We start from the raw sequence: 23,795 nt of genomic DNA, 5'->3' as shown, positions 1-23,795 counted from the left end.
TTGTTAGGCCCGGTGTCTACCAGATGGATTGATAAACTACTTCATGACAAATGCACTACCGGTTCAACATGCATACAGAACACAAGCAAACTAGGAAGACATTCAAGACATTATTTGGCACTTTTTTATTATGATGCACATTATTTATAAACATGAGATATACACTGCAAAAAATGAATTCTAACCAAGTGTTATTGATCTTATATTAAGATTAAAAAATCAATTTGGTATTGTTTTTAGTATGAAAAGACTTACCTAGCGCCCTCTCAAAAGATCATTTTGACTTAATTTAAGAAGACTTTAACTTATTTTAAGGAGTCTTATCAAGACAAATTTGCTCAACGCACTGGCAGACAAATGTGCTTGTTTTTAGGACAAATTTGCTTAACGCACTGGCAGACAAATTTGCTTGTTTTCAAGATGAGATGTCTTAAAATAAGTCAAATTGTTTTTAAATTAAGTCAAATGATTTCACAAGAAAGCACTAGGTAAGTCTCTTTATACTGAAAACAATACCAACTAGTTTTTTTTATCTTGATATAAGATTAATAACACTTGGTTAGATTTTGTTAGATAAGCAGTTTTTGCAGTGTATCTTTGTTTTCTAATAGAACAAAATATACATAACCCTTCCTTTTAATATTCTTCATATCTCTCTCTCTCACACACACACACACACACACACAGCAGGACAAGCCCAAACTTGAGGACGGCCACATGTTTTGAAACAGTTAAACATGCTCCAGTGAAATCCTCAGGGAAGCTGCTTCCTGTGACTCTGAGGACCTGGCAGGCCGCTCTGAGGTTCCTTTCCCATCCGACTACCCAGCATTCTCACATCCACATTCCTGTTTGTCTGCAAGCTGCATGTCAGGATTTCCCCTGACGAATCCAGCATTCAGTGCCAGAGATTCATTCATTTACATTCATTACATTTTTTTTTTTCACAGCTGTTTTCTTCCCAGGCACTACAACAGAATAGCATATCTTCCTGGAATCTTAAGTTTGTCAGCCACTTAACACTTCGGCTCCGTCTTCATGAGGAAGTAGCTCATGTTCTGGAAGTGGACGTCCAGCTTGGTGAGGTCCTGTGCTGGCGAGGGGTCATGCAGGTCCTCCTGAGAGGGACTGCTGCTTGGAGGACAGTCCTGGACTTTTGTATTACATGGAGACAACTGAAGAGGAGGGCCGGGAGGTGGGGGAGTGACATGCAACTTTGCCAGTCCCGATTTAAAGTGTATTTTGTGTCTGAAAGACAGTGTGAATAGATTCCAAATAGATTATCGGGTTTGTCTCAAACAAGGGAGAGTCGTTTGAATGGTGAACTGAACTGAGTGCAAGAAGAAGAGTCTACCTGATCACTTGTACAAACACCAAGATAAAGATGACCATCAACACACAGCAGCCCATTATTGAAACCATGTGAGCCAACATGAAGCCATCATCTATGGGAGGTCTGTCCACTGCATCTGTGAGAGAAAGCGAGAGACCAAGACATTCACCCATACAGTACATAGTCTTAAGGTGTGGTAACAATAAATAACACTACCAATACACTTTTGATTACAATAGTTGAATGGTATTATACATAATAAACAGCATATTTCTATCAGGTAGCATTAGAATAATGCTATAATTTAATAAAACATTAAAATAAGTCAGTGCTTTGCTATTATCTCAAAGGTGCTCTAAGCGTTGGGTAACATCACTTCTGTTGACGTTCAAACAAAACAGAGAGCTAGCTAGCTACTCCCTCCCCCTCCCTCCCATGCAATTGAAGCTCTCCTAAACGCGCATCTCGTCAGTGATTGGCTGGAACAGTTTGTTATGTTTTTATGGTCCAGGCTGGACCAAATCGTTTTGTTGCCATTTTTGGAGCCTGGGCTGTCCCTGGAGACCTTGTTTTTTTTACAGTGTATTCAGGGCACAGGCAGCTAGCGGATGTTTGCAGTATGTGACAAAAAAGTTTTTAGCTTAGAAACCGTGTAACATCGCTTAGAGCACCTTTAAAGGAGAACTCCGCCAATTTTTCACATAGATCTTTGTTTCTCGAGGTCATCGAGTACTAGTGGTGAAATTGCTGGAGTTTTCAGCATTGGATAATGTCCAGGAACGGTGGAGTTTCTTCCCTGTAAATGCTGGCACTACTAACACTGATAGACACAAACTGTCCTGAGGACATTTGACATACTTGTCCTTCAACACAGTTTTGATGCCATTGGTGTTCATTGTACTGTGTGTGTCTTCAACATGTCTTCAATATGTAGCCTATGTGCAGAATCAGTGCCAATAAAATGTATCTATAATTGGAACTCAGCTGGGACGACTTCATGCATGGGCAGCTAGTGGTCGTGTGAGGAGATGATTGCTAAATGTGACAAAAAATGTTGTGGGCTTGAAATCGTGCAAAATCCCTGACTGCACCTTTAATACACAAAACCTCATGGCTAATTGGCAAGCGAGGCCGTTCAAAGGGAAGCAAGCAGACTGTGACATTGACAGTGGGCCAAACAAGTCTACAAGTCTCCCTAAAGCCAGTGAGTAAATGTGTCTTTTTATCCCTAAAGCCAGTGAGTAAATAGTGTCTTTTTATCCTTTCCCTAAAGCCAGTGAATAAATGTGTCTTTTTATCCTTTCCCTAAAGCCAGTGAGTAAATATGTCTTTTTATCCTTTCCCTAAAGCCAGTGAGTAAATGTGTCTTTTTATCCCTAAAGCCAGTGAGTAAATGTGTCTTTTTATCCTTTCCCTAAAGCCAGCGGGTAAATAGTGTCTTTTTATCCCTAAAGCCTGTGAGTAAATGTGTCTTTTTATCCTTTCCCTAAAGCCAGTGAGTAAATGTGTCTTTTTATCCCTAAAGCCAGTGAGTAAATGTGTCTTTTTATCCTTTCCCTAAAGCCAGTGAGTAAATGTGTCTTTTTATCCCTAAAGCCAGTGAGGAAATGTGTCTTTTTATCCCTAAAGCCAGTGAGTAAATGTGTCTTTTTATCCTTTCCCTAAAGCCAGCGAGTAAATGTGTCTTTTTATCCTTTCCCTAAAGCCAGTGAGTAAATAGTGTATTTTTATCCTTTCCCTAAAGCCAGTGAATAAATGTGTCTTTTTATCCTTTCCCTAAAGCCAGTGAGTAAATGTGTCTTTTTATCCCTAAAGCTAGTAAATGTGTCTTTTTATCCCTAAAGCCAGTGAGTAAATGTGTCTTTTTATCCCTAAAGCCAGTGAGTAAATGTGTCTTTTTATCCTTTCCCTAAAGCCAGCGAGTAAATAGTGTCTTTTTATCCTTTCCCTAAAGCCAGCGGGTAAATAGTGTCTTTTTATCCCTAAAGCCTGTGAGTAAATGTGTCTTTTTATCCTTTCCCTAAAGCCAGTGAGTAAATGTGTCTTTATCCCCAAAGCCAGTGAGTAAATGTGTCTTTTTATCCTTTCCCTAAAGCCAGTGAGTAAATGTGTCTTTTTATCCTTTCCCTAAAGCTAGTGAGTAAATGTGTCTTTTTATCCCTAAAGCCAGTGAGGAAATGTGTCTTTTTATCCCTAAAGCCAGTGAGTAAATGTGTCTTTTTATCCTTTCCCTAAAGCCAGCGAGTAAATAGTGTCTTTTTATCCTTTCCCTAAAGCCAGCGGGTAAATAGTGTCTTTTTATCCCTAAAGCCAGTGAGTAAATGAGTCTTTTTATCCTTTCCCTAAAGCCAGTGAGTAAATGTGTCTTTTTATCCCTAAAGCCAGTGAGTAAATGTGTCTTTTTATCCTTTCCCTAAAGCCAGCGAGTAAATAGTGTCTTTTTATCCTTTCCCTAAAGCCAGCGGGTAAATAGTGTCTTTTTATCCCTAAAGCCAGTGAGTAAATGTGTCTTTTTATCCCTAAAGCCAGTGAGTAAATGTGTCTTTTTATCCTTTCCCTAAAGCCAGTGAGTAAATGTGTCTTTTTATCCCTAAAGCCAGTGAGTAAATGTGTCTTTTTATCCTTTCCCTAAAGCCAGCAAGTAAATGTGTCTTTTTATCCTTTCCCTAAAGCCAGTGAGTAAATGTGTATTTTTATCCTTTCCCAAAGGCCAGTGAGTAAATAGTGTTTTTGCTTGCCTGGATTGGAGGACTAGATGCATAGATGCAAGATAGCAACCAGATTTGCTCTCAGTTTTTCAGATCAGTGTTTTCCTTGACAAATGTTTGTAATAATAAAAATCAAAATACAATACTTCACTCTAACTTACAATACTTCGCTCTCACTCTAAAGTTACCAGCTAATAATCAAAATAACAACATGCACATGGTTTTTACCTGATTCAGGGGGTGTGTCAGGTATGACAATTATAATCAGTGGGTCCTACAAAGACAAAACATATGAACACATTATCCATGTGGATAAAATGTAGAATTACTGTAATGCAGCCTACAAAAAAAAAATCAGTCATAGGTGTTACATTTGCTGTGACAATATTACTCATAACATGCTGAATGCACAGAGCAGTCATATGCAAAGATCATATACATCCACAACTCACCTCACTGATACCACTGCTCTCTGGGGCGTCAGTTGGCTTAGGGGCTGCAAACAAACAGGACATTATCAGTCATTTTTCCATTTCTTTCAGTATCGATGTCTGGGCAATGCACATGTGAACTAGCTGCTAACTGCTAAGCTCACAGCACAACAATGCACATGTGGACTAGCTGCTAACTGCTAAGCTAACAGCACAACAATGCACATGTGGACTAACTGCTAAGCTCACAGCACAACAATGCACATGTGGACTAGCTGCTAACTGCTAAACTCGCAGCACAACAATGCACATGTGGACTAGCTGCTAACTGCTAAGCTCACAACAGCGGTCATGCACCACCAGAGACACAGACAATGGAGAGAGAAGGATGGAGAAACACATCAAATAAGAAGGACGGACTAATCTGGAAAACAATGTCCACTTTATGTTTATGTTGGGTTAAATATTTACATATGTTATGTAAATAAATCATTGTGCATATCTTATTATATTTCGATAAAAACATAAAAACACTGTAAATATGCAATTTAAATTACATAATTTACTACACTAGTGCAGTGCCCGTCAAACATGCTATTCCTGTAGAAAACCTGTAGGCCGGTAGGCCTTTAAAAAAAAAAAAACACATACACACACATACAGATGTTTCTCTCATTTATAGATAGATAGATAGATAGATGGTAGATACCCAGGTAAAAAAAAAAAATATTAAAAGTATACTTTTTGAAAGTGTACTAAGTACCGTTTGTACTTTTTTCGTCAAATCCAAGTGTAATTAAGTGTATTGAATTATGTATTAAGTGCAACTTAATACCAACTTGACTATACTTTGAGTGTAATTAGTGTGCTAAAATGGAACAACTTTTTTCAAACTTAAAGTGTTCTTAAGTACATTATAGAAAAATATATTTTATGAGCATTCGAAACACAGTCGCAGTACAATTTTGTAACATCCCAAGTGTATTGGAAATGTACTTAAAAGGCATTACAATATAACTAATAATAGTGTAGTAGTGTATTTTGAATACACTCTTATCATCCTCATTTCTATTCATTTGGCATGCTTCTGTAATATTTTAAATTAACTTCAAATGTACTTCCTGACTACAATAAGTGCCTTGAAAGTGTGCAGTTATGTTAATAAAAGTATAGTCTTAAGATATATAAAAGTATTAAGATAATTATAAGCATTATAAAGGCATGCAATTTAAGTATAATATTAGTGTGCTTTAAAATTGTACTATTAGTACTCTCCTACCTATTCTGTTACATGTCAAATTACACTTTGATTATGAGAAAAACATTTTATTGACATGAATGAAAACAAAACATAATATTCATCCATAACAAAAGTAAAACATTTTTCTGAAAGTTATGGATCTCTTGAGCATATCTTTTCAAGTTGGATGTGGTACCGCGATAAAACATGCATTTGGCCGTATTATATTATTTCACATGCATAGATTTTTCGAGTGGCTGTTTGGAGCGCTGGTCAGATTCCTCCTTGCTCGCAGCATTTTTTTCCATGCTTGGGGAGCAGTTTCCTCTGAGTGCGCACGCGCAGAGAGAATTTGCGCGCACACATTTAATATCTACGTGTGTGAAATAATATATAATATAATACACCCGAATGCATGTTTCATCGCGCAAGTGCTTTTTGCCACTATTGTGTCGCGATACTCTACAGCCTCATTGGTAGACCATCAATTCAAAATGCAGATTTCATGAAAAACAAAAGTTGTTCACCCTCCTAGGTGAGAGAATTTGCCCTCTAAGCTTTAAATTGTTTACTGGACACCCAGCCTACAGCCAACAACTTAACAGTCTAACATGGCTAAATGTGTAATGCATGATCATTTATTGCTTATTTGTTTGCAAAGTCTTCTGGCCCAGAAAGAAAACCATGGTGGTTACGGATCATGGCTGAGGAGGAAAGGTACAGCTGGTAGAGTGGTGCAGTGAGTGAACTTCCCTCCCAATACTGAGATGTGGTGGCAAAAGCTGTGGTAGCTAGCTTCCTTACTAGCACACCATCTTCCAGTCCAAGATGCATAAAGTTTTCGGTGGCAACCCAGGGCTGGACAGCCGTCAAATGCATTGACCTTGGTATTAGAGAATTTGTCTCTGTTGTCTGTGAACAGAAAGAAGATGGAAAACATTTTACAAGATAAACAATATTTTACAGGTATTGACACCATCTGTTTGCCATCCTGGTATGGGTAGACCTGGCCAGGTAGTCTTTCCTTAAAGCGTTGAGCACCTTGGCACCGATATGAGTGCAACCACCCTGTTTTCTGCATTTGATTACCTTAGATTCCTTTGTTTCCAATACAACCGTATTATCGTTTTCGGGTCAAATGGCATTTTAAATGGGAGTCGTAGGGGCACTAGCCTACTATTTTGATGCATGAATCAAAATCATCATGTATCAAAATAGTTCTGCCCCTACGACTCCCATTCAAAATGGCATTTGACCCAGAAACGACAATACAGTCAAGCTTAATGGTGGCGTTTCTGACTTAATTATGCTTTCAAACGAAAGTTTGACTCAGGTACATTCACAAAAAGACCCTAGGTTGCATTTTGGCTTGAGTTATGCTTTAAGAGTAATGGGATAAGGTCCTGGATGAAGAATATTTACCTTTACTGCTGATTATTTGAGGCGTTCAGACATCTCGGTTTCAAAACTGTCCAGGAACACCTGTAAAAACATAGTTAGGCTACAGATTAAAACTAGGTAAATTACAAACACTACCATAAAATGAACTTGAATGCTCTGTCAAACACAAATAATTAAAAAAAAAAAACTAAACTAAATCTATAGCATAAACCAAGGCATAATATCAATGATGTAGCCTAAGCTTCATAGCACTAACTTAGTTGAACACAAGGTTTAATTCCCCCTCTAATATCAATGGTGGAAAAAAACGTTCTACTTCATAAAATGCATGTAATTTGTCCTGTAGACTCATTTTAAAAGATGTCTCCACGATTAAAGAAAAAAACAGCTACAATGTCATTAGCATGCCTAATGAATGTGAAGTGTGAAGTGTGACTAGCCTATCACTATCCTCCTTTCTGTGAGTTAACTTAGCATACACCACACATAATATTAAAGAACATCGGTGAACTTTAGGCAAACGTTGCTTAATAAAGAACACACTTTCTTCCATCATAGTTTGTCTAACGTTAGTGCTAGCCAACGCTTGTCAATAATCCCACAAACACAAAGCAGGCTAATGTAGTTTTCTTCTTGATAGGGATCTGGTCGACGTATATGACGTTAACGTTAGCTAAATTAGCTAACGTGATCTGGCATTGCTAGCTTGTACTAGCAAGGATAAAAACAAACTCTTGAAAGATTGCTAAGCCATCAATTTAACTTCTCCAAAGACTACCGAAGGTCATAAAGAGTAAGCTACATCAGAATCATTTAACAATATGCTTTGGGACTCACCTGATAACGAATAACTTGGCACTTTAGATCCAACTGGCTTCAGTCCTTGTTATCTCATATGACGAGTCCTTCTGGCTCTGTAGGACCAACGTCTCTGGCATGACTAGAATTTATGGTATCTTTAATTTAGACAAACCTGTAACCTTATACGGACCGTAAACGTATGCATTTTCTGGTCTCTACAGTCCATCTGTCTTGCAAATAAAGTTACAAGCATAGACTGTATGAAATAACGTTAATGTTTGCTCACACCACGTTTTGCTCGAAAGCTGCACAGATCCGCCCACTCCATTTCAAATTCAAACAGCTGGACTGCCTATACATTTAAAGCAACACCAAAGAACTTTTCCTCTGTCGCATGCACTATTTGTTTATCCAGCACCGGCTTTGCAAATAACAATGTCCACAGACAAGGTAGAATATGTTGCATGATTTTATGAAAGTACGATGTATTGCGACATCAGATGCAAGTCAAATTTGTAGTTTCTCATGTCTCATTCCATCGAACTACAGATCCGCTACCCGATCCGGCAAACTTACATAGTGCGGTTATAGCTGATAGAAGGCCGCGAAGTGAATGCAGAAAGTGCCGTTCACCCTGTTACGAGTTGATGAACCACTGAAACGATTTTGGAAACATTATTTTAAGGTACAAAAAACTCTTTGGTGTTGCTTTAACTGTGTTGCCTATAAATTTAACAAAATGCCACATTCATCCTCTCACAACCTCTACTACATCATAAATGTATAGGCTACTACCTTACTAAGACACAAAATCAACAAAAGAAAAAATATTATTTGATGACCAAAACTGATAGATCAGTATGTCTCTAGGCTAGGTTATTGCACATTGCCATCCATGCGGCTGACATATCAGGCCTAAAAGCTACACACATTAATATTTTATTAAAGGTGAGATGACTATGAAACTATACAAACAATGTATTAGGCCTACCAAAAAAATATACTTTCCATAAGTACACTATATTACAACTCTAAGTATTAGCAATTTAATACACTTAAACTAAATAAACTTCTTTACAATTTAAAATACACTAACAACAAAGTACACTTTTAAAAACTACATTACAAAAACACTTTGAATATTGCACAATAAGTATATTTAATTTTAGTACACTGAAGTTGAACTTAATACTATGACTATGAAACTATACAAACAATGTATTAGGCCTACCAAAAAATATACTTTCCATAAGTACACTATATTACAACTCTAAGTATTAGCAATTTAATACTCTTAAACTAAATAAACTTCTTTACCATTTAAAATACACTAACAACAAAGTACACTTTTAAAAAGTACATTACAAAAACACTTTGAATATTGCACAATAAGTATATTTAATTTTAGTACACTGAAGTTGAACTTAATAACATCTACTTTGAAGTATACTTTCTAAAAGTACACATTAAACATACTTTACATAAAGTACAAAACGTGTAAGCATACTTGCTTTATACTTCATGCACTTTAATCATATTTCTAACACCCTAAAGTATACTACTTTTTTACCTGGGTAGATAGATAGATAGATAGATAGATAGATGGATAGATGGTAGAATGGCTTTATGTGATGAATTTAGTATTTCCCTACTGCACTGCAGAGTACTGTATCATAACCAGCATCACCAAGTACCGGTAGATCTGACAGTTAAAATACCTTTCATACAAACAGCACAGTCAGTATGGAACACCCATGACACAATCAGATGACAATCAGATGATTCATGTCTTCTGAAAGTGTTGTGAATCATTTACAGAATCATTTCTGTAAATGTACATACTCTGTACTTCTTATGGTCATTTGTGATTTTTGTATCCATGTGTATCTCTTGTGTCTTTGGTCTGTATTCAGAGTATCCTTTGTTTATCCTTGAATTCAATGAAAGCCTGTCTAGAGGCCTTTTGTCAATCACCAGGTGTGAAATGTCAATGTTTGTAAAAACAGTATGTGGCCAGGTCTCTGCAGAACTTCCCAATTTTAAATAAAAGACAATAGAAGCTGACCAGACTTGATGGCACCAAAAGGCCACATCCCCTTCCACCACACCTTTACATTGCATATTCATAGTAGGTCACTCCTTCTCTTTGTGTGTTACTTAAATATGGTAGACTTGTTCTGTATAGTTAGAGAATACTGGTGAAACCCATGATGGGGTGACACAAGCATGCATCTCTCCCTAGAGGGGCACTGGCCCCTCATTGAAAATAATAAAAGCCTGGATCCTGATTTCCAGAGAAATATGGTAGCTATCACTTCCAATGTGGCATCAGTGTATGTGTCTGTACCTGCCCATGTGTGCGTGTAGATGGGTGTGTGTACCTGTCCATGTGTGTGTGTAGACGGGTGTGTGTACCTGTCCATGTGTGTGTGTAGACGGGTGTGTGTACCTGTCCATGTGTGTGTGTAGACGCCGACGGGTGTGTGTACCTGTCCATGTGTGTGTGTAGACGGGTGAGGACCAGTCACTCCAGTGGCCTTGCCCGTGCTCCTCCATGTTTCTCATCTGCACAGCGTACTGCACACCGGGTAACACATCCTGAATTGTCCAGGAAAGCAGTGGTGACGTTCTCGGAATCGCTACAGTCTGATTCTAGAAACACACATACACACACCCACGCTTTGTGAAGGATGATCATGATCCTTTATCACTTAACTGTACAAATGTTTTTTCTAACAACACATCATACTCACACAGAACAAATAGAACGGGCAAATTTTAGTGATGACAGATTATCGTAATTCTAAATTCGAAAACAGAGAGACATCTCTACACACACACACACCTCACCATTTTCCCAAGCACAGGGTGGTATCTCAGCTCAAACTTCAAACGATAGTGGTCATTCCATTTCTTCCAAGACGTGGGGTAAGACCAGGACACATCCAGTTTCCGCTCCGCACCGACCACTGACCTCACGCTGACTCTGCCAGGAGGGTCCGGCTTCACTGCAGACAAACACAAAGTCAACAACATAAGCACAAACACACACATACAAACAGTGACACACTGCAGACAAACACAGGGTCAACAACATAAACACAAACACACACATACAAACAGTGACACACTGCAGACAAACACAGGGTCAACAACATAAGCACACACACACACACAGAGACACTGCAGACAAACACAGGGTCAACAACATAAACACAAACACATACATACAAACAGTGACACACTGCAGACAAACACAGGGTCAACAACATAAGCACAAACACACACACAGAGACACTGCAGACAAACACAGGGTCAACAACATAAGCACAAACACACACATACAAACAGTGACACACTGCAGACAAACATAGCTTAAACAACATAAACAAACACACACACATACAGAGACACTGTAGACATACATAGCCTAAACAACATAAACACACACACACCACACACACACACACACACCACACCACATAGATCTATAACAGGTCACATACTGTACACACACACACACACCACACAGGTCTACAGGTCATACACACACACCACACAGGTCTATAACAGGTCACACATACACACACACACACACACACACACACACACACACCACACCACACCACACCACACCACACCACACCACACCACACAGGTCTATAACAGGTCACACACACACACACACCACACCACACCACACAGGTCTATAACAGGTCACACACACACATACACACACCACACCACACCACACAGGTCTATAACAGGTCACACACACACACACACCACACCACACCACACAGGTCTATAACAGGTCACACACACACACACACCACACCACACAGGTCTATAACAGGTCACACACACACACCACACAGGTCTACTTGTATAACAGGTCACACACACACACACACACACACACACACCACACCACACCACACAGGTCTATAACAGGTCACACACACACACACACACACACACCACATCACACAGGTCTATAACAGGTCACACACACACAGCACTCACAGATACTTTGTGGTGTGAAGCTGATCCACGGACTGGTGCCACTGCCAGAGGGGCTCGTCACAAACAGCCTAGCGTTGTACAAACTGCTATCTGTATCAAGGGCCTCAGGACCAACCAGGCATCTGCACCGAGAACGCTTTGAGGAATACCGACAGCAAGACACTCTTTGTTCTGGGGAACTGGACAGTGTGAGAGAGGGAGAGAGAAGCATTTTTTAAACCATATGTGTGTATGTGCTCCACTATACACTTTTTTTGTCTTTTTTTCCCATATCCCTCTCCAACTCTTTCCCGCTCCCATTCTAGATAGAACAAAATCTTACATCTCAGTAAAGCCATCCTTACACCAGAAGACTTTGACAAGATTTCAGAAAGATTCTTGAAAGATTGTCACTTGAGTAAAGTTTGGGGGCATTATTTAAAAGACTCCAATCTTTCAAGAATCTTTCCCAAATCTTGTCAGTCTTCTGATGTATCAGTAGCTTTAACTATTTACATGAGATCTTGCAACACAATAACTATTTACATGAGATCTTGACTTTCCCCCTTTTAAATGTAGAGCCCTCTGTCGCTGCACACACATGCATTCACACTCACCTCTTTCTCTTTAAGATGAGGTGGCACCTTGGTGCATGGGTGACTGGTCCACTTGCCGTCCAGTCACAACGTATCTTCCTCTTATACAGATCTTTCCTCCGACATTTAAGAGTGGGCCTCTCAAGAGAATCTGGGAATGAAGTGATCAAAACCAGACAGTCAAATAGACTGATTCACAGAGTGGGTCCTTATTTAAATGCTGGCCAATGTGCAGAGGCTAAGATCTAACTAAGGCTTGCTTAAAGGTGCTCTAAGCGATGTTACGCGGTTTCTAAGCTAAAATATATTTGTCACATACAGCAAACGTTTTCTTACGATCCGCTAGCTGCCTGTCCCCTGAATACACTGTAAAAATAACGCAATCTCTGTAGACAACCCAGGCTCCAAAAACGTCACCGACGTTTAAGTTTCAATTGCATGGGAGGGAGGAGAGGCTGGGATGAGCTAGCTTGCTGTTTTGTCTGAAACATCAACAGAAGTGACGTTACCCAACCGTGCTTAGAAAACCTTTAATAACTATCCAATTTTCTTCTTTTTTCTTTCTTTTTGTACACCCTGAGAAAGATCCAGCGCATCACACACAGTGAGGCAGCTAAAAGCTGCCTTACACCACATGGTGGCGCTATTTCATGCCCTAGAGCTTTCTTTACAGGATCTCAATAGACTGGCTTTGCACTTTGCCCAGCATTCCGTCACACCGGTGTGATGGGAATGTTGGAAAAATAAACATTCTAAAGAACCTCTGGGTTCATTATAGATGATCATGAAGTCTTCATTACATCTGGCAACCTAGAAGAGGCTCGCGTCTAACTAGTCTTGAGAACGTTCACCAGTGTTTTGATTTTGGCCTACAGAACGTTCACTCCTTTAAGGGTTAATGGAGTTCAGTTAGGTGGAAGCCAGAGAGAGAATTCACAGCGCTTGACAGTCTGGTCAGAGGCTAGGGGGCTGATTTCCCATTATGGAGACCAAAGACCATGTTCACTAAAGCTGGAAAGTAACCATGAGGACTGAGGTCCAGTGATACACTTCGCTTGCTGTCAAGGTTGGGTGGAAACCACTCTCTGTGAAAATGTGTGTGTGTGGTGTGTGTGAAAGTCTGAAAAACAAATGTATCAGCGTAACTCAAAACTTGCATCGTTTGGAGACAAAAGATGGCGTGTATGTCCACTTACTTGCTACGTCCATTCTGAGTGTGCTCATCCATCGTCCAGCTTTGTGGCAGCTGTAGTTCCCTGCATCAGCCAATCCAAAACTTGGCAGCGTCAAACTCCAGGGCATTCCGACGCCGTGCACTGGTCGGCCATTCAGCATCCACTGACTCCCATTATCCATTTCCGATGAGTTGGATCCAGCCTCATAATCGGTCCCAGCATTCGTGTTGTATAATGTGAAGGCGTCTCCTTCTAATTGGTTAGTCTCCAGTGAGTCTACAGTGTCTGATCCGTGATTGGACGACAACATTATGTTTTTGGTAGTGATCTGTCCGTAGTCGGATCCTTGTACTCCAGGGCAGGTGCCCCTGACCATCGGCACACCATTAACAGAGACATCACCACAGCAACTGATGATAACCGCACTACCTGGAATCACCACCAGGGCATCATGGAGGTCATGGAGGGGTTCTGAGATAGAGAGAGAGAGAGAGAGAATGACAGAGAGAGATGGGAGAGAAAGACAGACAGAGAGAGAGAGCGAGAGAATGACAGAGAGAGAGCAAGAGAGAGAGAGAGATAGGAGCGAAAGACAGACAGAAAGAGAGAGAGAAATGGGGGAACTCCTTGGTGAGTTCCAGAGAGTTCTGCTTTGAGCAAACAAACCATTCAATCCTACTCAGCACAGCAAACACACGCAAGAACCCAAGAACCGCATTGCAGTTTAACCCTCTTAACTTATTCTGACTACCATGAGGCTCATTGACTTTGTTAACACAGGGCATCTAAACACACAAAACAAATGTTGATAATTTGTATAACAATTTGAGTGTTTTATTTAACTTTGGAACACCCATGCATATTTCCGTTCAAAAATGACCGGCCATTAAAAGTGAATGGGTGAGAAAATGGTCAGTGCATAAAATTGAGTCCAGGCATGCTTATTGATCAGATGGACTGTGCTTCTGTACATTAAAACACACACACAAACACAAACACACTCTCACTCCCTCCCCCTCTTTGCTTCTATGCTAGCACCCACTGGAACCTTTCCCCAATAGAATCTTCCCCTTTCTGACTTGCATGAGCTCAGGTCAGTGAGGCCTGCAGGCCATAAATAGCATATGGAAGTACAAAACTGGTTATATCCAATAGAACACAAGTTGATGCAAAGGTCAATCACAGCGTTAGATGATAATACGTATGTTACTATGGATTTATAACAAGTTATAATGCAGCGGTCATTTTTGACTGGGAACACAAAACTAGTAAACATAAAACGAACACAACAGGAGGGTTAATGTGCATATCATATGACTATAGTGCTGCAGTAGTGCTCTCTGTTCCTCTTCCACTGCCCTCAATCTGCTCACTGAAGGACTTTTTTTAGACACGCTCACTTCCCTGGAATATTAGGGGAATTCATTGATCTGGCTGACACCACAAAGAAGAGATGTGATGTTTGAGGAGTGGTAGGCTACTATAGACCACACGAAACATAGGCAACTATCAGTAGGCCTACCACTAAAACAAGAATATCGGAAGAGATTGCGTGCGTACTTTGACTAGACCACCCAGCTAACACACGACCAAATGGCAACGTTGCCTATAAGTTGCCATTTGGTCATGGCGACATTACTTTCTGGCAACGTTGTGGCAACATTGCCACAACGTTGCCTACAGGAAGTTGCCATTAAGTAAACAAATGACGTTGCCACAACGTAGTGGCTTGGTAATTTTGATAACGTTGCCTCTTGGTAGTGTAAGTGACGTTGCCACAACGTTGCCTACAGGAAGTTGCCATTAAGTAAACAAATTACGTTGCCACAACGTTGCCTACAGGAAGTTGCCATTAAGTAAACAAATGACGTTGCCACAACGTAGTGGCTTGGTAATTTTGATAACGTTGCCTCTTGGTAGTGTAAGTGACGTTGCCACAACGTTGCCTACAGGAAGTTGCCATTAAGTAAACAAATTACGTTGCCACAACGTTGCCTACAGGAAGTTGCCATTAAGTAAACAAATTACGTTGCCGCAACGTAGTGGCTTGGTAATTTTGCTAACTTTGCCACTTGGTAACGCAAGTAATGTTGCGGCGACATAGTGTTGTGGTCATTTACTTACCGTGATACGTCAAAGTTCAGAATTACACCATACGAGTATTAAAGGTTGTTTCCATGTCCAGCACAAAGATTAGGTTTGAATGCTATGCTGGATATGTATGACAATTTCTAGTTTAGAATTTGTATTTCCATTTTATAGTGACAATAAAGGGCTCACCTTCAGACAGCAAAGCAAAACCCATAGGCTAACATGCTATAAAATAACAGATTTTTTCATCTAAGTCAAACTATTTTCGAGCTGGAAAAATTAACCACTGGTTTGTATTGTTTATTCACTACCTAGGGATGACTCAATTCCCACAGAAACTATTTGTGCTCAACTAGGATTAATCCAGAACTACATAACAATTCTCAGTTCCACAAACTCTGACCCAGTTGAAAAAATAGCAATGACATATATTCAAATACTGAATTGATGAAGCATTTATTTTAAATGCATATACAAGGACCACATAAATAAATCACGACAATTATTTCTATTAAAACAACATTTGAAGTCAAATTCATGCGTTTCAAAGATTGAAGTGATGTACTAACAAACCACATTGCAGGGTAGGCATTAGTCAACCAGTACAGAGCATGAAGGCCTTGGAGCGGCTGAGGTGGAGAGTAGCTAAAACAGTGACTGCTAATCAGAATCCAATCCTAATGTTAATGCTGTCTAGATCTCCCTCTTGTTATCCAATTACTGGCCACAATAACAGTCTTTTCTCCCCAAAACTCCACAATACTCATTTTGTAATCAAACACAGAGAAATTACAGTAAAAAATATTGTGTCTGTATGAAAAATTGCAATGATAATACTCTGATGAGAGCACAAATGACAACATACTGCAATGTCATGAAGAATGGCCATGAAGATTATTTTTCCCTAACAGGAATCTTGATTGTACTTTGTTTCAGTCACCTCAAAACAGTCATTGATCTTGAATTTTAGTACTCCGACTAATGTTCAATACATGCTAAAAACCTTTATGTCAATCATGTCACAAATTCTATGCAAGTTCTGCAAAACTCCAATGCTGTTGTGAGGGTTTTTTGTTTGTTTTTGTTTTCCATTTCAGAGGACAGCTACTGGCACCTCAACAACCCCACACAGAGGGCAAAATAAAAAAAAGTTTCTATTTTACAAAGGACCAAGACCACCAAAAAAAGATGGCTACACAGCATAAACTCACTTGCACACCCTAAAACTCGCCATGGTCCAAGGTCCTAGGTCAAGCTAAGCCTTATAAACACAATTTTCCACAGACCTTCCAACAAAACACACAAAGTAGCACACAGAGTAGCACTACATAGAAAGAAAGTAAACCCATCAAATGCTTCCACTTGAACAGGTAGACTAGGAACACTCTCACGCAGGACATTTTGCCCAATTAACAGAACTATATAAGAGGCTATTTCAAAATACTATCGGAAACAACAAACAAAGACTGTGGTCAGCATCTCCGATTTAAAACAGTGATTCACAAGGCATATAAGGGACAGGGAAACACTAGACCCCAAAGGTAACTGCCCCCAGTTTTCTATCAAGCTGACGTTGTCCTTAAGCCGCAGAGGGGCTGGTTCTGCTGTTGCAGCTGAGGGTTGTCAAGATGTCCTTTTGCCTCAAGTCGTCTTTAAAATGGTGGATCCCAGCATCTTCAGTTCGGTTCCTGGAAAAGGAAAAAAAAAGGTAAGTGTCTTACTTTCTGTTCACATACATACATTATGCTGAGAAACAGTTGAATAAAATATCCAGCGAAATGAAAAAGTGTGCGAGGGCAGCTATAAAAGAACAATTGTGTCTAACTAGCTGGGTTTGACAAATTGGTCTTGTTTTTATGCCTGTAGCTCACAGATAAGTGTGACCAAGTAATCTCCATGCTTGGTCACAACTGAATGGTTCAAAATAGAATAATAAACAGACTAAATTAACATACAAATTAATATATAGTAATACATATATACGACATTTCTTAATAAATACACTTGTTACCAAAAGCCTTCAACTTTATTTGATCACCACTTTTAAATTAATGTTACTGCCCCTTTAAGACGCCTTCCTAGCCACGAGCTAGTATGAGTTAGACGCGAGCAAGTTCACCTAACGGAAAAAAACGAAAAGACGCAAAATCATTCATCATGGGACAACATACAGCACCGAACTATTAAACACCTTTCACGTCTTTTCTATCACCAAACCGAGTCTGTTCTATCACATCTAAGCGACAATTTCGTGGTGCTTTCAATAGTATTGAAGACTGTTTTGGTGAGTTTCACTTTATTTCCTAAAGTGTAACGTTAGGCTATCTGTAATAAGTTACTGTGTTCAATGAAGATATTACAGAACATGCTAGCTGCTAACTGTATAAAACCATCACCATTACCCAAATACAGCTTAGTTCTGTAAGTGTTTTTATTGTTTTCTGATGTTTTTATGTTAGAAAGGGAAATGTGTTTAAGATTATTCCCTATCTTTTGACATTTCGTGGATTATTTTACGGTTAAATAACGTTACATTAACTTAGCGTTTTGTGAGACCGTTTGGTGTTGCCATGGCGATACAATCAGTGGCGAGGGAAATGGCATGTACTAACGTTATTTACTGAGTGTTTTATTTACTTTTATGGCCTGTTGTGCAGGTGAGTTTATCAGTTTTCTTTCTATGATACAGACAGTTAGCTGTGCACTTCATCTCTCCCTGAGTGTTGGTAACACGCCCATTTTTGGGCCTGTCCTGTGGTTCATGGACTCGTATGCTTTCAGAAAAATAAAGTGTCTAATATCTGTAAGCGTTTGCCTGAAATTTGATCACAAATTCAATCTTATTACAGAAGCGATCATGAAATGGAAGCCAGAGCTGGAAGAGGTGGAGCTCCTGATAGCTGAGGTCTTAAAACATGCCCCTGCAGCCCACACCAAAAGTTTAAGGTGAGTTGAAACGAGAGAGGCAAATATCCCTCTAAATCAATTATACGAATATTCCGACTATTAGGGAACAATTATCATATTTTTGTACACCACCTCAAAATGATATGCAGATCCATGCAGATCCATGCCCTACTTTTTAAGCTTGTTCACAAACGTGGTTACTCGTCTTCATCTTCAAGCAATAACCTTGGCGGCTCGACACCATCTACACAACGATGTTTTGTTTTTTTTAAACCGGTTATTACTTTCCCCTGTCATGATTTATGTGCACAATGTATCAGCCTTTTGTGGCCAAGTTACTGAAGCACACCATTAGCTTAACTTAGTTAAACATTAGCTAAGCTTACTACAACCTATGACTGACTGACGCATGCTAATGTTTTCTCCAATAGTGCTCAGACCTAATGCAATACGTAGGCCTAAGCATTTGAAATTCCACATAAGTCACATACCTTGAAAATTAACTTTAGTACTTTAACAGCTGAATTGAAAACCGAATTGCATGTAGTCTCCTTATTTCATGCGACAGCTTAACAAACTGTTTCAACAATGTTTTGTCTTCTACGCGAATTAGGCCTAAATGTGAAGCCTCTGCACGGCCCGCGGCGCCATCGACTGGTCTGGCATATGCACTACAGTACTTTTAGCCGTTTTTTCCTTACCGGTAGGCCTATCGTTAAAAGCGGTAAGAGGAAATACACCCGATGGTTTTGTGTAGACATAGCCCAATTCTAGGCGAGACATCTTAGTGCAACAAGCTACAAAACTCCAAAACAATTAAGCTTATAGCCAAAAACGCATGAAATCATGGTTCACTAACATTACAGCTATAGCAGCAATGTAAACTGTAGGCCTACAGTTTAGCTGCAATATGCTGGTGAATCAACACAAGATTATCTCCATGTTTATAAAGTAACTGTCAGACGTCGTACATTAAATGTGCATACCATATACCGGATCATACCGCGACCATTTCACTCTCACACTCGCGTTATATCAACGCATTTACAATCCTCAATGCTTCTAACGAGCACAGACTGACAACAGTATGAACTAAACTTAACAAAGGAGCAGTATCAATACTTACGGCCGGGTAGGCTATCTGAACGCACAGTTATAATAATAATATTAATACAGAAACACCATCCGCATCTCCAGTGCACTGCTCCGTTATTCCCGCGACTTGGTAGCCTACCGTCGGCGCCGGCATCCTCACACTTGATCTAGGCTACAAGTGCAAGGGGCGAAGGAATGACCCAGCAGCAGCAAAAAAGTCTAGCGTAACCAGCTATTAGCATATCCTATTTAAGTTTTGACTAAATGTAAAATGACTGTTGACTGAATGTAAAATTAATATAAATGCACTCACCTGTTCTCTTTTATTTGTTCTTCACAGGGTCGGATGGAACAGCAGGTGGAAGACCATCGCAAAATTGAATTTCCACATTATTTTAAATAAAATATCATTTGTTAGTGTACAGTTGTCTTTTCTTTTGAATAGGCTCAACATTAGCAACAGCCAGTCAAAATGCAGGTAAAATATGAATGTGGCTTGTCTAGGCTATCTCAACTAGATTTTGTGCGTGGCAGTCATGAATTGATACTTGTTAGTGCAGCTGTCTTGAATAGGCTTGGGGTCAACATTAGCAACAGCCACCAGCCAGAATGCAGGTATATGAATGTGACTAGATTTTGTGGTTTCTATGGGCAAATGAGGACTGCACATGCAGATCCGCCCTAACGTGCTGGCGACATTATGGCAACCTTTCTCAGGAAGGTTGCTACAATGTCGCCAGTATGTCTTTTGGTTGCCGCGACGTGGCGGTTACGTGGAGGTTACGTGCGAGAAACGTTGCCAAGATATGTTGCGGCAACGTAATCGCGTCTTTCACCCGCACGTGTCGGCAACGTTAGAACTTACGTGGCGGCAACATATGTTTGGTAATAAAGTTACGTAACCGCCACGTAACGGCGACGTAACTGTGTTAGCTGGGCAGGGCCTGTTGCACAAAAGCTGAATTAAGACATCCGGAATAAGTTACTGAGCTGCGCTCAATGAATCCAAAACAAGAGCGTACAGGCTTAATTGGTTGCACAACGAGCAAGCCAGGATGAGCAGACACGGATTCATCAAGCCAGGTGAAACCTATGCATAGACATAATACACTAGATGTCGCCTTGACTACTGCTGTTCATTGGAACGAATGCGTCAATCGAGACGCCATCTTGCTTCAGTGATCCACTCCTCTATAATGCATTAGCGTCAATCTGGGCAAAGATCTAGCGAAAATAAAATCACCATAAATCGTCAAAATCTCAAGCAATTATCTAGTTTTTTGGGTTGTTCCAACTGACAGGCATGTATTTATGGTTGAGTCTAGAGAAAACTAAGCTTAAGACGATAATTAAGATACATTTTACCCGTCTAGCCCCATAGACTCCCATTCATTCTGCACTAGCTAGCGGCGGCCCCTAGAGGAACAATGAGTAAACTGCAACCAGGTTCGATACAATGAAAGTAAACAGGCTCTTCTAGACAGGCTCTGGTTGAGGCCACATACCCCTCGTCTCGTTTACTCATGTAAGTTGTAATCTCACCAGAAGTTGCTGTAGATCTGTAGAACATTTACCTCTGCTACTACATAGTCGTTACTTTTATAATCATGGGTCAGTGCCATGGGCAAACGAGATGTAGGCCTAGCTGAATTCATAAATGACAAAGCCATGAGAAAGGTGATTTTCTTACGTTTCAACAACAAAGAAGCCGATCTGCCATCATTGTGAGAAGTTCCCAAATTTGTCGCTAATCGCTAAAAAAGGTTTTCTATCGCTGGGGATGGCCAAACGTCGCTAAATAGGTAACGCTGACAATACAGGAGAACTAGTTTAGCGCTTCAGATCCCTGTACAAAGATGGCGGCGGTGTTGACGCATGCTGAGAAGCAGAAGGCGACATCTAGTGTATATATCTATGAAACCTATGCTGGATAAGTGCGCGCTCACGGCTCCCTCAAATAGACCCCGCCACCGATCACAGATTCACTGATTCACCATGGCAAATAGAGCGACTTCATTGCTTCTTCTACGGTGTGAAGTAGGTAGATAGCCTTCTCACAACAGCAACAAACAGCAACACCTCTGTTAAGGAGAATATTGCAACTAGTTCTGCGACCACCACGCGTGAAATGGTTAGGCACTCCCGTGACGTCACATTGTCGGATGACAGGTCGGGAATAGACCTCTGAAGTTTGCCTACAAAAAAGAACCAAAACGGCCATCTTTGCCCATATAAGGAGATCCGGTTGTTAACTGAAGCTAACTACCTATGGCAAGTTGCATTGCAAGTTAGCTCTGGAGTAGCAATAATCTAAGTGTGCCGCCTTCACTTACCGGAGATTACAGTATCCACTCGAAGGCAGAGGATAAAAGTGTGTTCGGGAAAACGTCTGCATTTCAGACTTTTTCATCCCTGCGAGAATTTAACAGGTGCGATAATTCAAAATCCCCATGTTATTTTCCCATAGGAAAAATCGCCAGATACCGGATGTCAAAGATGGCTGCTTTTTTGTAGGCGAACTTAAGAGGTCTATGGCGAGTATGTAAAAGTTAATTAATGATCACAAACGTTTAAATAATGACAGTGGGTCTAGGTATATGTGGTAATGTGTAGTGGGCAGTGGAATAACTATTGGTTTCCGTTTGTGGTGACTGCTGACTGAGATAAGGGATGAGATTAAATAGATCCTGGAATTTAGCCTGGTCTGGAGCAGGCTAGCTCCACAGAATAAATCGCCATGGTGATTTATACCATAACATATCCTGCTGCCCCCTATCCCGCTTTTGTGCAACTGGATCACAGATAAATTGAGCCAGGATAACCAAGATATCCCGGCTTAATCCCTTATCCTAGTTTTGTGCAATAGGCCCCTGGATTCTGGAAATGACTTGCAGAGGTCACTAAATACATAACTGACTATAACTTGATTCACTAGTTCGCCCATTGGATTGCTTAGACTATGTGCAGAGAATAGCGAGTTTAGCTTGGTAGCTGGCCATGGTCCTGGGATGCCAATAGCGGAGATCACATGCGAGTGATGTCTGCTAACACCCCCTATGAATGAGGGGTGATTTAGAGCTTAGAGCTGATAGTGAAATGGAGGAGCAGGGGAGGATTTTGCAACTCCAGCATGATGTAAAGGGCAGTAAAGAGGGTTTTATACCCTACGAAAGGAAGTGGGGTGAGTGATGGCTGTCAATCAACCCTATGGGCTCCTCCTGAACTTTGTTTAGAAACATAATTTGTTGTAGCTGTGTTGTCACTAAAACATCTGTGAAATGAATAATATAGACCTGCCTTGCCTTCTGAACTGATAGATTAGGCTCTGTTCACATATACAGGTAGCCTGCCTGGCCCCGCCCATCCTAGATCTCCTTTCAGGGATATTATAGTCTTGGACACGATAACTCACTAGCGTTTCCCTCAGACAAGAAAAACGTCAGGCCAATCAGCGACGATGGGAAGACGGAACCGTTGTGATAAACAGTAGCGGCAACAACTGCAAAGATCAAAAAATGCAGTTGGAAAAATGCAGAAATGTATTTAAAGCAAAGTGGACCCACATGCATTGTTTTCTGACTGTTGATGCTGTTTAATGTCAGTTTGTAAATTTTAGGCGAAGTAAGAAGTAACGTTGGGAATCTCTGATCAATGTGATTGGTAAGGCTGGACCAATGATGTCAAAGTTAGTGTCCGTCCCGATGCAAGTGTTGGAAAGAAATCCAATCATGAGTCACCAGATTCTATTCACTTTGTGAATGAGTTTGGATTTTTTTCAGGCTAATATACAAGTGTATAAAAAAATTGAATATCATAAAAAGGTCCATTGCCCTGCACAGACTGAGAGATTAAAGGCTCAGGAAACCATTGCCGGTGTTTTGTCTAAATTAGCTGATTAGAGCTCATCTGTATCATAAATTCTTTCATGTAATATTTTGAGATTCTGGATTTTTGAACTGTATACTGAATCATCAGGATAAGAATATAATCAAAATGAAAACAAAAAAGGCTT

General features: G+C 40.2%; 1 protein-coding gene and 1 long non-coding RNA gene across 4 annotated transcripts in view; one reads left to right on the top strand and one right to left on the bottom strand.

Annotated features, from left to right (window-relative positions):
- Positions 1-256: 256 nt before the first annotated feature.
- Positions 257-23,795, bottom strand: part of il6r (interleukin 6 receptor) — a 37,990-nt gene continuing 14,451 nt past the window's right edge. For 2 of the 3 annotated variants that reach the window (XM_076279809.1, XM_076279810.1), the window contains 9 exons: positions 13,712-14,161; positions 12,537-12,666; positions 11,941-12,119; positions 10,765-10,922; positions 10,404-10,566; positions 4,494-4,537; positions 4,270-4,315; positions 1,355-1,469; positions 257-1,248 (listed from right to left, as the gene is read on the bottom strand). In XM_076279809.1, coding sequence (XP_076135924.1) covers positions 1,017-1,248; positions 1,355-1,469; positions 4,270-4,315; positions 4,494-4,537; positions 10,404-10,566; positions 10,765-10,922; positions 11,941-12,119; positions 12,537-12,666; positions 13,712-14,161 — 1,517 coding nt within the window. In that variant the 3' untranslated portion in view covers positions 257-1,016. Of the gene's footprint in view, positions 1,470-4,269; positions 4,316-4,493; positions 4,538-10,403; positions 10,567-10,764; positions 10,923-11,940; positions 12,120-12,536; positions 12,667-13,711; positions 14,162-23,795 lie in introns of all 3 variants that reach the window. The other variant, XM_076279811.1, reaches the window with a different exon arrangement.
- Positions 18,291-20,205, top strand: LOC143118271 (uncharacterized). Its single transcript, XR_012986083.1, has 3 exons — positions 18,291-18,438; positions 18,631-18,727; positions 20,124-20,205. It is a non-coding gene; the product is annotated as an uncharacterized LOC143118271 (long non-coding RNA).

Source organism: Alosa pseudoharengus, unplaced genomic scaffold, assembly GCF_046254945.1.
Source record: "Alosa pseudoharengus isolate Yale_2024_CS ecotype anadromous, Long Island Sound unplaced genomic scaffold, YU_APseudo_1.1 YU_APseudo_1.1_scf_12, whole genome shotgun sequence".
Lineage (NCBI taxonomy): Eukaryota > Metazoa > Chordata > Actinopteri > Clupeiformes > Clupeidae > Alosa > Alosa pseudoharengus.
This window is presented reverse-complemented; position numbering and strand designations above follow the sequence as displayed.